General features: G+C 41.1%; 1 protein-coding gene across 1 annotated transcript in view; it reads right to left on the reverse strand.

Moving 5' to 3' along the window:
- Positions 1-13100, reverse strand: part of mthl1 (adhesion G-protein coupled receptor methuselah-like 1) — a 132494-nt gene that overhangs the window by 80475 nt on the left and 38919 nt on the right. The window contains exon 4 of the mRNA XM_011644201.3: positions 2488-2566. Within this exon, the coding sequence (XP_011642503.2) occupies positions 2488-2566 (79 nt within the window). The remainder of the gene's footprint in view (positions 1-2487; positions 2567-13100) is intronic.

Consider the following 13100-nt stretch of genomic DNA (forward strand, 5'->3'; position numbering starts at 1 on the left):
TCTCCCTTCGATACATAAAAGGTATTATCAAACTTTTTAGATGTATTACATTTTCTCAGAGATATTACTTAAGAAATTGTTGCAAAATGTCGATTTTCGCTTGCTAACTCCGATTTAATCGTATAAATTGCGACAGAGTGCGAATATTCAATAAGAATCAATATAATAATTAATCTCGCGCGATCCTCGCGGGCTTTTGCACCGTTCATAATTCCGCGAGTAGTCCGCAAGTCCGTTATCGATTTACCTCGAGTCGAGTGTCATATAAATCGGGACGAATCCAGCTGCGAATAAAACGTGGATAATTGCGCGTTGGCGAGATGCAGACGGCGGATAAGTTCTCGATCGAGGAGAGGTTTCCGATGAAAATAACGCCCAAAGAAATACGACGAGAAACGTGGCGTGACGAGGATGAGGGAGGGGGAGAGACAGGGCGAAAGAGAAACAAAACAGAGAGAGGAGAGCAGAACCGCGAGCGACGGAGGAGTGAGACGAGGAGGAGACCCGTTATGGTGACCGTGTTGCATCGCATTAACCAGTCGACCGAGTGATCCTGATCCAATCTCTCCAACCGCGCATTCGGTTCCCCCCAACGCGTAAAGCTTTTCATCACGATCACGGCAATCTGCTTGCTAATAATCATCACAGTTTTTATGTGCCTTTCAGTCATCGATCGTGATGTATAAGTATATCGATATCATCTAGAAATTCTCATTTGAGGCTCGCGTAGAGATTTAATATTTCTTTTAATATTAGAAATTTCCAAGTGCACGAAATCTCTACGAGATGTGTGTAATGTGTTGTGGGTTTCTCCGTGGGTTTTTTATTTTTTCCGAGTTTTTTGACGTGTCTTTCAGCCATGATCGATCGATCATGATGTATAAGTACATCGATATTATTTAGAATTCATTTGAAGCTCACTTATGCCCGATTCCACCAACATAGATTTACTTTAATCTCGGTTTAACTCACTTAATTCTTAGAACTAGAAAAAGATGAAGAGTAAGTTGAACCGAGATTAAAGTTAATCTACGTTGATGGAATTGAGCATTAGAGATTTAATATTTTTCTTTTGATGTAAAAGTTTCTAAGTGCACAAAATCTCTACGAGATGTGTGTTGTGGATTTCTCCGATTTTTTTTTAATTTTTCCGAGTTTTTATATGTCTCTCAGTCATCGATCGATCATAATGTATAAATACATCGATATTATTTAGAGTTCATTTGTAGCTCACTTAGAGATTTAATATTTTTTTTAATATAGAAATTTCCAAGTGCACCAAATCTCCACGAGATGTGTGTAATGTTGTGGGTTTCTCTGATTTTTTAATCTCGTTAATTAAACGTAAAAAATAGGTACCAGCGGATTATTAGATTAATCGACTGTTAAACTTGATGTATTTTTGTCTAGTAACGTTTCACAATACCGATCAAAGAATTTCATTATGTAAATCACGAGAACAATTTTGTTTGATGTATGTACCACTTTAATCCGAGCGATTATGCAAACATGGTCATAAACGATGATACAATTGTATTTGTGATTTGTGTGCTCTCTCTCTCTCTCTCTCTCTCTCTGGAGCGATCCACTTTTTATAATTACATATGGATGAATGGACTTTAATTAGCTACAATGAGCCGTAGGCAAGAAACATATAGAATTTCCCTGAAATTTAGTTCAATTATTATAATCGTTTGCTTGCGTACGGACGATTTATCCATATTGTATAATTATTTCGGGCCGTAATGAGGCGACACGTTAATTAGGCTTTATTCCGCCATTATCTCACGCGCATCGATATTCGTCGTATAATTAGCTATTTTGTTATTCTAGGAATAAATTCGACACTAGTCAGAGCAATTCTACAATCGACAAATCCGCATTCTATTTGCTGCGCGAAATAAATTATTTCTCGCTCTTGACTTCATTCTGAGTTCATTCCGATCTCTCGATAATTCGAAATTCTTGCGAACTCGTAGAATAGAATATTGTTTATGCAATGTTCAACTGCTTTGCTTTATTTAACTTGTACATCGGTGAGATGTATGACATTTTATTTTGCAACAGGATCAGCGATTGGAATGTCCATAGTATCTGTTCCAAAATAGCTTCTTTCTCTCTCTCTCTCTCTCTCTCTCTCTCTCTCTCTCTCTCTCTCTCTCCTTTAATATTTTTATCAATAACGTGGCGAGATATAATGGCATTCCGCAAATTCCGGTTATTCTCTGAAGGCAGTAGCGCAATTTTATGACCCTCCAAAATATCAGGCATCGCTCAGTTTTCAAAGTTTCAGATACTCGTGATACAAAGTTAGAGATCTTTCTGGCCGCCTGCCTGACAGCCTTTCACAACTACGCTTTGTAACAGACATCACCGAATAACGGATCGCACGTAAATGTATCGTGAGTACGGCAATTCAATTCACGCTTGAAAGTACATTTATCTCGTGAAAACAGAGCGATGGCAGCTAAGTGAATCGCGACTCACCTGAACGTCCACCAGATGTTGAAGCACATCGTGTTCAGCCAGAAGAAAGCGGCCAGGAAGAAGAAGTGCGCCATGATCGCTGAAACCATAATCGAAACAGCCTCGTTACGAATATCTAAAGAAATTCAGAAAACTTTACTTTTCTTTTACGTAACAACATTTTACGATTTAACAAATCTTGATTATTAAATAGACAAGTATTAATTTAAAAGTCAAAGTTAGTAATATTGATCGTTTTTTCAGAACTTCCCAGCAGTCAGATTTCATTCACGTCAATGTCTGCGAAACTTTACACGCGCAAATTAGAGGGTAAATTATTTTATATGCGCGCGCGCGTTTGTGTGTGTGTGTGTGTGTTTGATTTTTCTTTAATGATTTATCACAACTCCCAACGCATCTCGCTTTGTAACGGATGAACGATCTCGTCGAACAAAGACGCCGTCGGTTTTCAGTACCTCGATGCTTCCTTAAAAGATTCATAAACCGTGGATACGAGGAAGGGTGAATTTCGAGGGTGCGACACGCAGGGAAGGGCCGGACAGAACTTCAGGGCGAGACAGCTTTTGTGAGGATCTGCTTGAAAAGTCGTGGAGAGGGTGATGTCTTATAAATTTTTGAGAATGTCCCCTCCCGCATTCGTCCTTAGAATCCGTTGCGTCTGCTTCTAATGAAGATGAAAATTACGCGGAGTGATAATCTTCGTCGTGCATATTTAACATTTTATTTCGGCGCGGCGGTAACACCCAAAACTTTTTACGAAAATAAAAAAAAGTAAAACAGTTACGATATTGCAGCAGACGCTCACAAAATACAAGTGCAAACTTCAAACTGTAATAAATTTAATATCAGATAAAAATTGTAAAGCACAATAAATGAAAATTATTATCTATGATAAAGAGTCGTCAATCTGTTATTTCTTCATAATTATAAAGTAAAAACTAATAAAATTATTTTTTCTTAATAATCTTCTTTTTAGTTAAATCGTTCCTTAATTTTTAATTAATCTTTTAATTGTTTTCGCAATCGCATAAATTATGCCGTACGTTGTACGTTATGTCGCGTAAAAATTCGGAAGTGCGATAAATTACGAAAACATGATGATGGGAAGGAGGGGCGGGGGGAGGGGGGAGGAGAGGTAGAAAGATCCAAGCGGCGAGAGAAATGAAATATCGTTTCGATATTTACGCGTTTTGATAAATTTTTAACGACGTCGCGTGCGCCTGGCCCTTAGAATACAGAACGATGAATGCAGACGATGTGCGTAGAGCGCGTGCTGCGAGGGAACGACACGGGCATTAATTTCTAAAAACGCAATTGACAGCCTTGCATAATAGCGGCAATAATAAATGCGCCAGCGCTGCTGGCTCGCGCTCACACCTTGTCAAACATTCCTTTCCAAATAGGCACTTTATTTTTAATAAGCGCGGATGAATGCACCACCAAATGTATGCCATTCGCACAGTGCGGCGGGAACTGGGAGGCGAGGGAGGGGGGGAAGGGGAGGGGGAAATGTACGTTGTAATTAAAACAAAGGCGACGTCGGTCGTTGATCGTTCACGTTTTGTCGTTCATTAGCGATCAAAACCGTTACCGTTTAATCTTTCAAAGTTTAATTACACAAGCAGAGCGCATCTCGCGAAATGTAAAACATTTCGCGATAAAATCGGCTATATAATAAAATACTCTATGTAAAACGACGCGTACATGTGCGAAACATTTTTATTCCGCCGGGTCTGCGCGCGATAAAATTTCCCGAAACCGCCTGCAAGCATAAGCACCTATCGTTAATTGTGCGCGTAACCGTGTTTTTTCACGAATTTAATTTCAGGATTTATGTAATTCGTTCGGCCGTTTAGCTATGAAAACGCACGGACGGGGGGGGGGGGAGGCGATCGATAAGGAGAGATAAGGCGAGATATATTGTAACTCCTTGCGGTAAAATATCAACTAACTAGCGAGATTTATTGACGCTCTCCATTTCGCAACGCGCAATATATCGGCGGCGCGATGGTGCGTACTCGAGGCTCATACGAAAGCATAATGCGAAACAAATACACGCGAGATCTAATACACCTAAGTTCCTTGCATTCACCTCCGTTGCATGCGCCGTGAGTTATAAGCCGCGTTCACACCTCGGGACAAGCGTGCAGGTTAAAAGTCCTCGCGCAAAAAAATATGAATAACGGCAACGAGTGACTCATCGCGTGACTATCGTTTAATCGAGTCTCTATTCACCGGCAATTATCCTAACGGGTATGGTAAAAATTCTGCGGACGGGGAGATAAATCGCTGTGTAAACATGTCTGACTGCGTGCCGCGGGTTCAATTAACTTTTACTTTGTACACACATCGACGCGGGCGCCATGTGTATAACGCGAAAATTCATATCGCTAATGGAGAGAGAGAGGGGGGGGAGAGAGAGAGAGAGAGAGAGAGCAGCTTTCGGGCGATGTTGCGGAATCGCGATTTTAAAGATCGATCGATGAATACGTCCTGGCGATTTACGACGTCGGGACAGCTAGATTCACCGCTTAATCATTTAGACGAACAAACAAGTCGTGCATTTACCGTTAGACAGAAAGAAAATAAGAAATACGAACTTTACGAGAATTAATCTGCTGATAATCATAACCGTGTGCCTTTAATTAATTTGTGGAATATAGATATGCTAATAAAAGAATAATTTAATAAATTTATATGATATTTTTGATATTTTTTAAATGTTAAAAAATATAATTTTATATTCGTACATGCAAACACACACACACACACACACACACACACACACACACACACACACGTACACATATATACACGGAATATATACGAGAGAAGTCATTTAACAAGGCACGTGTCCTCGTACGCGTGCAAGAGACGATAAACTTGTATTTGGCTAAATTCCAGGGAAATTACTTTCGCCGGCAGTTGGCCCGCGTAAGTAAAATGTAACGTCCACTCGGCGAAACATGGGCTAACGATTCGTAGCTACAGGCCCATCCCATCCCGATGCCCGAAGTCACGGGCGAAGTGAGATTAACGCGTACATTACACGGCGGCGAAATCGTCAAATAATTCTTCGTCGGGAGGCCTTTACGGTACGGGACGGTAGCCGCCGGCATTTATCGCGCGGCTCGGAAATAATTAAATTTTCAAAACTAATTACGGCTCGTTGCAATTATAACTCGGGCGACATTCATCCGTGAATCGCCACACTATCATCCACCCTCGTCGACCCCGGTTAGGCCGGGGAAGTCGGGTAAACTCGTAGGCGAAATGGGGACGAACGGGTTTCTCGTGTCTCACCCCACAACGACTGCCACCCTTCATCGGCAAAATCCACCCGGCAACGTGTTTCGGACGGCAAGGGCGGATCGTGTTTGCGCGGTGTGTTTTCCATTTTCCACGCCCGGTAGAAGCCACCATGTGCAGCGGTGGTCCTTTTGTTGGAATTAGTACCGAGAGAGAGTCGAGAGAAAGAGAGAGAAAAAGGGGTAAAGAGGGAAAGATAGAAATATCGCGCGGGGGATGTTTTCAAGTACGACGCGCGCTGCTTGTTTTCTCATTCATCATGATTTATACGAGTCGTGAACAACGATGCAGAGGTACGAGGAGAAGATAGCTAGATAAAAACACGATCTTGTGCCAGCAGTTGTACGCCGAGCAACGTCGAGGGACAGGATAGAAAGATATTCGCTTCCGAAGAGAATTCTTTATGTCGCGTGTCAAGAGAGTATTATTTTCGGGGAGAAATATAACATGTTCCAAAAATCGAGAAAAATTATGTCTAACCGAAATATCCTCTTACCTCCTAGATAGAAAGAAATGCATCGCACCAGTAGATATAAGAAAACCAATAATAATGTACAATAATTAAATAATCAATAATATAATAATAGAATAATTAATTATATTAAAAATAATTATTAATTAAATTATCAATATATTTAATTTAAACGGATAAATATAAATATAAATTTCATCTTATATAAATAAATAATAATATAATTTTGTCCAAAATAAGAAATATTAAATTAAATCTTTCTAATATTTTTTAAAAAATTGTGACAATTTGCAAGAAAAATTATGTAAAATATAAAATCAATTATTACTTTTGGATAAACACCATCAAAATCTTTTAAAAATTTCCCTTCTAATTGTATATATCCTGCTTCCAATATTTTTCTAAAAATATTCTAAGTAGTAAAACAAATATTTATCCTTACGATTAAATGCTCCCTATAGACCGAGCTTATATTTCCAATTCACAAGTTTTACGACGAAGGACCTTTCGTTAAGATTAGCTTTTAGATGCGGAACGCAGTGAGACAGAGAGCTGTCGGGGAGGAAAGGGGGGAGGAAAGGGCGCGCGAAGCAGCTGGGGTTAATTTAAGTCACGTTGTACAGAGTCGAAGGAAGTAGTACTGTGGTGTTTACGTGTACGACCCTATGGCGCCACCAGGGGTGAGTGTCAAGGGTTGAAACGTCAGCCAGTTAAGGGCGCCTCGATTTGCATGGGGGTAGGGTCTTGGAATTAGATTGCGCGGGTTGACCCATCGTTTATCTTTTTCTTTCTCAAAGAGTACATCTAATTGCCCTGAGGGATGGCATCCCCTTGTTGAGCACGTGCGTGCTAACGTTATTGCTGCAACGCGTTTTGTTACAGCGTAACGCGATATGAAAGAGTAAACATATATTTATTTCAATTTGAGAGACTGTTTTATAATTAGATGTCAGTATAATATTAATTCCAAACATTGGTTCATTAACTTTGAGATAAATAACTGAAAGTCTGTTTAAATCCTTCAACGTAATGTAAATTTTAAAAATAATTAAATTTATGTAAAAAAAAATTTATGTAAAAAAAAATCATACACTATTAACGATAGTTGCAATTAATATTACAAAGTGACATAATTAAAAATATGATTTTTTTTGTTTCGATTAGAAAAAATTAATATCTCACAATATACGTATTTCTTTAAATTTTTATCCCGTATTACGGCGGGCGTTTTCATGAATAAATTCAAATATAACAAATGAAAACTCGACGTTCAAGGCCGTCGTGCAAACGGATGACTCGAGAGATCCTCAATAAAAAAAACCTGCACGAAGAGGCCTGCCACCCCTCCCGCTCTCTCTTTCTCTCTCCTTTAAACGCGACCGTGGGGTAAAGGAAGAAAGTAACTCGCTACCGCGCGGCCTTCGCGTCGTCCATTTAAGTTAAACACAACGAAACGGCGTCGTCGCTCGGAGTAATTGGATCGCAGCGTGGCTTTATTACATCGCCCTGATTTAACTAGAATCGGACTCGACGACGCGGACCCTCCCCGCTAGTGCGACATTACGCGCTTAATGAATTACGAAAGTTGGCGACAGTCCCGCGGGGCAGGCGATCGGTCACCGAGGAAATTGAATGCGGGCGGGAAGCTCACGTGCCTCGGTTTGCTCGCAGGTGCAAAACACGGGCCACGGGAAGCGGATAAATCTATCCGTGAATAATATATATATATATATATATATATTATCATCAAAGAAATAATGTCGCGTCGAAGTATCTTTCAGCTCGAAAGAAAGCCGCATCGTATTTACAAAACCGTGTGTAAATGTTTGTAACGTTATTTCTGCCGAGATGGTATCGTATGTTGATTACGATCGCTACCTGCGAGACGGATATCTCTTACCCTTTTTAAAAAAGGGATAGTGAGAGAGAGAGAGAGAGAGAGAGAGAGGGGGGGGGGAGAGAGAGAGAGAGAGAGAAAAAGAGCGCGTTTCGTGATTTACGTGGCGCCGGAGAGGTTTTGTCGGGACGCAATGTAACGCTGATAATTCTGCGGGAGTAATGCGAGTAGGAACGAATGGCAGCGCCGTACGCGCCAAAAACCATTTCAGAACGAAGAGGAATTGTACGTCGGACTGTCGAGAAAGCAGCGGCGACGACAGATGAGAGGCTGATAAATAGTTATGAAGAACGAGGATGGGAAGCGCGAGGACAAATTAAACGGGGAAAAAGGGAGAATGAATGTAAAACACGCCAAGTTTTACGATTCGCGATATTTCATCTCGCAATATGTTGCGATATGTTGATTATTAAATACTGCAAATTAAATAGGACCTGCTCATTGGAGCTTGCAAAAAAGAGAGAGAGAAAAAAAAAACAGCGTTCGAAAATATTTAATTTCACATAAAAGTCCGCCGTATTGCCTGATGGAATGCACCGTCTATAAACGAAATGAGTTTTTTCGTTCGAAAATTAAAAAAAAAAAAAAAAAAATCAAAAAAATCGCGCAATTTTTTTTAGATTCTGGCGCATGGAAATTTCTTTTAATTTACGACATCCAATTAGGGGTAATCTGTAATTCCGTGTCGGATCAGAAATGCGGCGACGACAGGCGAGAGGCTGATAAATAGTCGCGATCGAAAATCGGCGGGGGAGGGTCGGAAAACGAGACGGCGGGCGCGACGAGCGACGAGCGAAAAGGGGGAAAATTTAGAATACATACAATGCATATGATCTATGACACGCGATATCGGCGCGGGTGATTCGTTACAACATTAATAATTATCGTCGATTCGGCCGCATGCAACCGCGACCGAACCCCCCTCTTCCCCCCCCCCCCCGCCCCTCAATCCTCAACCCTCATCCCGCCACTCCCTCCGCCACCCCGCCTAACGCGCGATACAATGTGTATAAAATGCGACCGGCGGAATGACTGCCGTTTCGAAATATCGCTCGATCGTGGATCGTCGCTAAGCACAGCGTCCATACGTAAACCGATTTAATCAAGCACGCAATAAAACTGATGTATCGCGCACGCGGCGGATTCGGAAATGCATAGCCTAGCATAAATCCGGCATGCAGCGAGTGCAAATGTGACTATTCGCGTACACGCCGGAAAAATGGCGTGCATAATTGCGATTAGAATTTTATGGGCCAGAGAGTAATCATCATGACGGTACATAAATTACGGGCGAAAAAATGGCACGTTCCGGAAATAGACCGGAGAAAGAGATGTGACGACACGCGAATCGCTAAATAATGTCCGAGTAATTAATATGCACGTGCATTTCAATTAGTTTTATTAGAAAGAAAAGGAAAACGTAATAACGTTGCGTGTTGAATTATGAAATTTTATACTTTGTAATTAACATCGCGACGATGAAAATCGTACTTATCAATAATTATCGGATTTTATAATATGATAAATCTCAAATAAATTCAACGTTTAGTATTCAACGTTTAAATATCATCATGCATTTGTAAGATATTCTCGACGAGCAAAGTATCTTAATTAATTTCAGAGGAAACCCGATGCGAGAGATAATAATTGCACAATAATAAGTGCAAAAATTATTGCACGTTAAATGGAATTTTATCCTTCGTAATAATAATAATAATAATAATAATAATAATAATAATAATAATAATACTGCCAAATGTGAGAATTGTGCTTATTAATCTAGAAACTAAATTATGGATTATGAAATAAATACATTTAAATCAGATTAAACTCGTAGCAAATTAACGTTTCCTTTAGAACCTTTCTAAAGAAATCGAGAGTGACTCTTCGAAACTGGCGAATTGCACCAGAACCGCGTATGGCGCAACGTTCTTTACAGTCAAGATTTAATCGACCTGTCCTATTTTTTCCTTTTTTCCTCTTTCGCGCCAAGACCGAGAGCGGGTAACAAAGTAGTCGTTTGCCTCTAGCCAGGCAACGAGACGCAACGCGGGCTGTTGCGCCGCCCGAAGGAATGCGCCTCAAACGTTACATGCGGAATGGCGCGCGCGTTCCGTGCAAGCGCAGCGAAAACAAACGATAGTTCCACATACACACACACACACACACGCACACATGCATTTGTGCCCTAATTTACAAGGAGAACAGTGTGATATTTGCTTTCGCTTGTAAGCCCGCAACAAGGCCCGCGTTACAACCGCGGAAGATAACCGGACAATAAAGGTGGCGATGGGCCGTGCTTTTCCGCCCGTCAGCCCGGGCCGCATTGTTAGTCAATCGTCGTAGATGGAGATACGCAAATGTCGGATAATTTCGGCTGCCGTCGATGTTTAGTCTCTCCTTAGCTTCAATAGACACAGTTCGTCCGGTTTAACTCTTGGGTGAAATAATGCATGAATCGGTGTAAACCTCTTTAAAAAAAAAATAAAAAAATAAAGTAAATCCTAAATAATAATAATAATAATAATAATAATAATAATTATTATTATTATTATTATTTCCAAAATTCTTTTACATAAATACGATTCGAGTCTAAAGTATCATGTTACGCAATTCTTCATCGGATGTTAAAAGTTTGATTCAATTATAACAGATCTAATTATTGCCGTCGCGTTAAATAAAATTTAAATTGATCGAATTAAGAATCTCCATTACGCACCGTGCATTTTCCGAAAGGCATACGCGGCTCCCGATTCGCACGGAGTGAGACGGTACTCGCGTGTAACGCTAATGAAACTCCGCGGTGAATCAGCTCCCGTAGTGCGTTTAAATATATCCCGACTGTCCCTGCGTGTCGTTTCCGTGGAACACGTGCACGCGTATATTAAGACCGCCCAGTACGAAACGTTGTGTTTCGCGACACAATACTCGGACCGGGACAGATCGGCCGTCGGCGGTGAAACAGACATTTTTATTTCCGCCTGAATCCCGAAAAGAACGGACTCCGCCCGCTCTGCGGGAAGACCTTTTTACGGGTGACGGGTGACATAATCAAAGCGGAGAGCCGAACCGCGCGCCATTTCGAATTGTCTTGGCAGAGAGGAAATTTCTCAATGAGAAATAATTTATTTGTTTACTCGTAGAATCATCCTCGGAGAGGTATCGGAAATTAATTTTCTTAATTGATCGCGCATGTGTTTTTGTGTTTTGCAAAATTACTTTCCATTTCTCACAAATAATTAGCATCGTCATTTCTTTTTTTATAATATCTATATGTACTTAAATTTATGATAGAAAAATGAAATTATAATCCCTTCTTATATATTCGAAAGAAAGATCACCACGCTTTAAATAAGCCACTCTATATAGATTAGCGGATATAAGATTACTTTTAAAAATGGCAAGTTTACTGCAGGCACTCTGTCTCCAAGCGGCGCTTATTAAGATACTTTTCATCCACGATGTCTTATCCCACTCTAGCTGTTTCTCTGAGAACTCTTCGTTCTCGTCGTCGTTTCGTCGTCTTTCTCGCCTCCACGCGAGAACAAATCGGATACAAATCGAACGAGCAAAATTCTCTTATATTTAGACGTAACGAGCGAAGGCCAATCAGAGCGTGGAAAGCGAGGCGGCGAAGCGAGAGGGAGAAAATGGACGCGAGTACAAATCGACTGAACGATGGAGAGCCTCGTGGTTGCCACTCGAGGCACCTCCACTTATATGGCGTCTCGTCGAAACATCGCGCGCAGCGGGCGCGAGAGGGCCCACAATGTGTCTCGAGTGTTGCTGAAATTGCTGGCGAATGACGTCGACGGAGTTGGCGACTGGAGTAGCCCAACTCGCGTCGACCAAGCCGCGCCCCCCCCCTCCTCCCCCAAACCTCTCGTTAAACGGCCGCGTGACGAATTACCTGGGAAATAACCACCCAACCATTTCTTCCCCCTCCTTCCCCCTGCCTCGACGGCGAGCCGACATTCCGTAATTAATTTTCGGGACAGCGAGAATTTCGATACTCCTCCTTTTTCCCTCGCGCGCGAGATTACGACGAGCGAGGAAGTCTCGGTTGTAGTAGATCGGCTTCCTCGAGACCCGTGGGGAATTAACGGACGACGCGACGTTTTGTCGACGTCGACGCGACCCGTTGTTGCGGAAAAAGAAGGGTGAACAAACGACGGTGACTCCCGAGACGTCAATTAGCGAGCGTCCTAAAAAATTCATATCGGGAAGTTAGCGTGTCCTGGGACGAAACTTACGAGGCGTTTCCCCGGTTTTTACGGGGTGTAGCGGGAAAATTAAAACACGACGGGAGAATTGCGGTTTGGTAAGTACAGTAGCATAATGTTACTTTTTTAATCCGCGCGTAAAAGCGGATATTTCCTAATTCTCGAATCACGGTGAGATTATATTTAGAGCGGATATGTATTTGACAAATGTTATAAAATAATATTACTTTATTATATTTTAATCCCCTTTAATTTCGAATGTATTATAATATGACGTATTATTATTATTATTATTATTATATGACGTAGCTACAAACATTTTAATTTAACAAATATTATAGGACCAAGTTTGGTACTTATCTTCATTACACTTTACTCGCTGTTTAAAATATTTTAAATTATTATAAAAGTTCTCATCATCAATAATAAACGTCAATATGTACTTTTATGTATCTGTAAATGGCGCCTAACGAGACAAGTACAAAATTACGCGAGGATGAGGACAACTTCATCGAAGCAGTTGACGTAGGGGAGAAAGTGTCGTGTTTTTATCTATATTTCCATCTAGGCTAAGAAGTTTTACAATAGGACGATAACTTAGTTCCGAGGAATACCGTGCCAAGTGTCTGAGAACAACGCAGCGGGAGGAAGAAATGCCGGCGTCGCCGTCGTGCGGAGGGAAGTGCGGGCGCCCCGCGGAGAAACAAAAGGG

Source organism: Pogonomyrmex barbatus, unplaced genomic scaffold (genome assembly GCF_055798465.1).
Source record: "Pogonomyrmex barbatus isolate J1 unplaced genomic scaffold, ASM5579846v1 scaffold8, whole genome shotgun sequence".
NCBI lineage: Eukaryota > Metazoa > Arthropoda > Insecta > Hymenoptera > Formicidae > Pogonomyrmex > Pogonomyrmex barbatus.